Here is a 1,529-nt window from a genome sequence, read left to right as displayed (position 1 = left end):
CACGCAGGTCAAGGCGGGTGAAGGGACGCGTAGAACGGTAACAGAACATATGTATTCTCGTGGTGCTAATACAGTGATACGAGTACGCTGCAGCGTGGGTCGGAGTCTGCGTGGCGGGTCGCAGGATATGGGAGCGCGGTGGGGTGTGCGGATCTGCGTACCTGGGAGCGGAAGGCGAGGGCAGAGGCGATCGCGCAGGAACCGCAAGCAGAGGGATAGAGACGCAGAGGGAGGACGCGGGTGGAGCGCAGGATGAGCGAGCACGCCTCGAGTGTCATACAGGCTGACCGAGGCGGCGCGGGCCTCCGTCCGCAGTCGACAGCAAGCCGCAGGCGCAAAGAGGAGACGAGGCAGCGAGAAGACCAGAGAGCCCAGAGACGAGAGAGACGAGCTCGAGAGGATGTATGACGACGTAGCACTACCAGCAGCGATCGTCGTCGTCCGCAACAGCCTTCTATCGGCGGCGCAGGCGCCTAGGCAAGGGCACGAGCGCCGGCGGTGCGCAGTGCTGAGTGAGAGGACAAGGCACGACAGTGTTCACCTTACACCGCCATCCTCTTCCGCCGGGCTGGGAGCTACACCGGCGCAAATATCCACTCTTTTCTCTTCCCTTCCACCACCATCTCGCCTGGATCTGCGACCTCACGACCTGCGACGACCCGTCTACTCCTCGGCGACATGTCCGACACCAACAGCACGCTCTGTCCCTCGGAAAACCAGTCCGTGATCGACCAGTCGACGTTCTGGGACTCGGATGGCATAGATTGGGATGCACACAAAATAGGATGGGTCGTAGCAGGCTGTTGCGCAGTCGTGGTAAGTGGCATGCCCGGAGACGTACATCACGATGCAGAGCTCACCCGGATGCGGTCCTCAGACCCTTATCCTCACCGCGATCAATGTCTCCTTCCACGCTCGGTACGTCTCACGCACTTCGTCGTCTTAATTACTCACGTTGATGGTCGTACAGACACTACACAAATCGTGGCGAGCAGCGACAAATGTATGTGAAGCTTAGCCCTAATCTTGTCTCCTTTCCTCCCCTCTTTCCCCGCATCTTCGCGCTTGGATTTGGATTTTTTTGGACTTGGTCCACGACTTCGCGGCCGAATGTGCGGGAAGAACATCTCTCCATGACACTGCTGCCACTTCGCCCCCTCGAACAGGTCGGCCGAACGCTCTACAGTTGTGGCGAACTCACGGAGGCGCGTCGATGCACTTGCAAATTACTCTGCATGTGTTGTGCGAGTTGGCAGGACTATATGCGGCTGCAAGCGCGAAGGTGTTGGGATCGATTGTTCGTGCACAGCGTCAGACAGGACGGCCCCTGCCCATTCCCGCTGCATATATGCGCGCGATTCTGGAGGGCGGAGTACCGTCCTCCCTTCTTGTCGTGACTTCATCCACGACTTCTGCCTATGGGATAGTGCATCGTATGTGCTAGTCAGGATGACTATATGTGGCTGAAAACACGAAGGTGTAGAGCTGGGATCCATTTCTCGTGCACAGCGAGACAGGACGGCATTCCG

At 58.5% G+C, this 1,529-nt stretch overlaps 1 protein-coding gene across 1 annotated transcript; it reads left to right on the top strand.

The window, feature by feature from the left end:
* The first annotated feature begins 467 nt into the window (after window positions 1–467).
* Window positions 468–1,529, top strand: L226DRAFT_61503 (uncharacterized protein). Its single transcript, XM_067686716.1, has 3 exons — window positions 468–816; window positions 878–918; window positions 971–1,529. Exons 1-3 carry the CDS (start codon window positions 679–681, stop codon window positions 1,395–1,397), a joined length of 606 nt encoding a protein of 201 aa, XP_067528284.1. The 5' UTR covers window positions 468–678; the 3' UTR covers window positions 1,398–1,529.

The sequence above is a fragment of the Lentinus tigrinus genome (assembly GCF_003813185.1).
Source record: "Lentinus tigrinus ALCF2SS1-7 unplaced genomic scaffold L226scaffold_110, whole genome shotgun sequence".
Classification (NCBI taxonomy): Eukaryota; Fungi; Basidiomycota; class Agaricomycetes; order Polyporales; family Polyporaceae; genus Lentinus; species Lentinus tigrinus.
The sequence above is the reverse complement of the archived record's forward strand: the minus strand, read 5'-3'. Positions and strand labels throughout refer to the sequence as shown.

Bases quoted from the DNA above. Each gene is read 5' to 3' on its own strand.
- L226DRAFT_61503 (XM_067686716.1), top strand. From the start codon at position 679: ATGTCCGACACCAACAGCACGCTCTGTCCCTCGGAAAACCAGTCCGTG. The intron at 817-877 runs GTAAGTGGCATG...TGCGGTCCTCAG, and splicing joins CAGGCTGTTGCGCAGTCGTG to ACCCTTATCCTCACCGCGAT. The intron at 919-970 runs GTACGTCTCACG...ATGGTCGTACAG, and splicing joins AATGTCTCCTTCCACGCTCG to ACACTACACAAATCGTGGCG.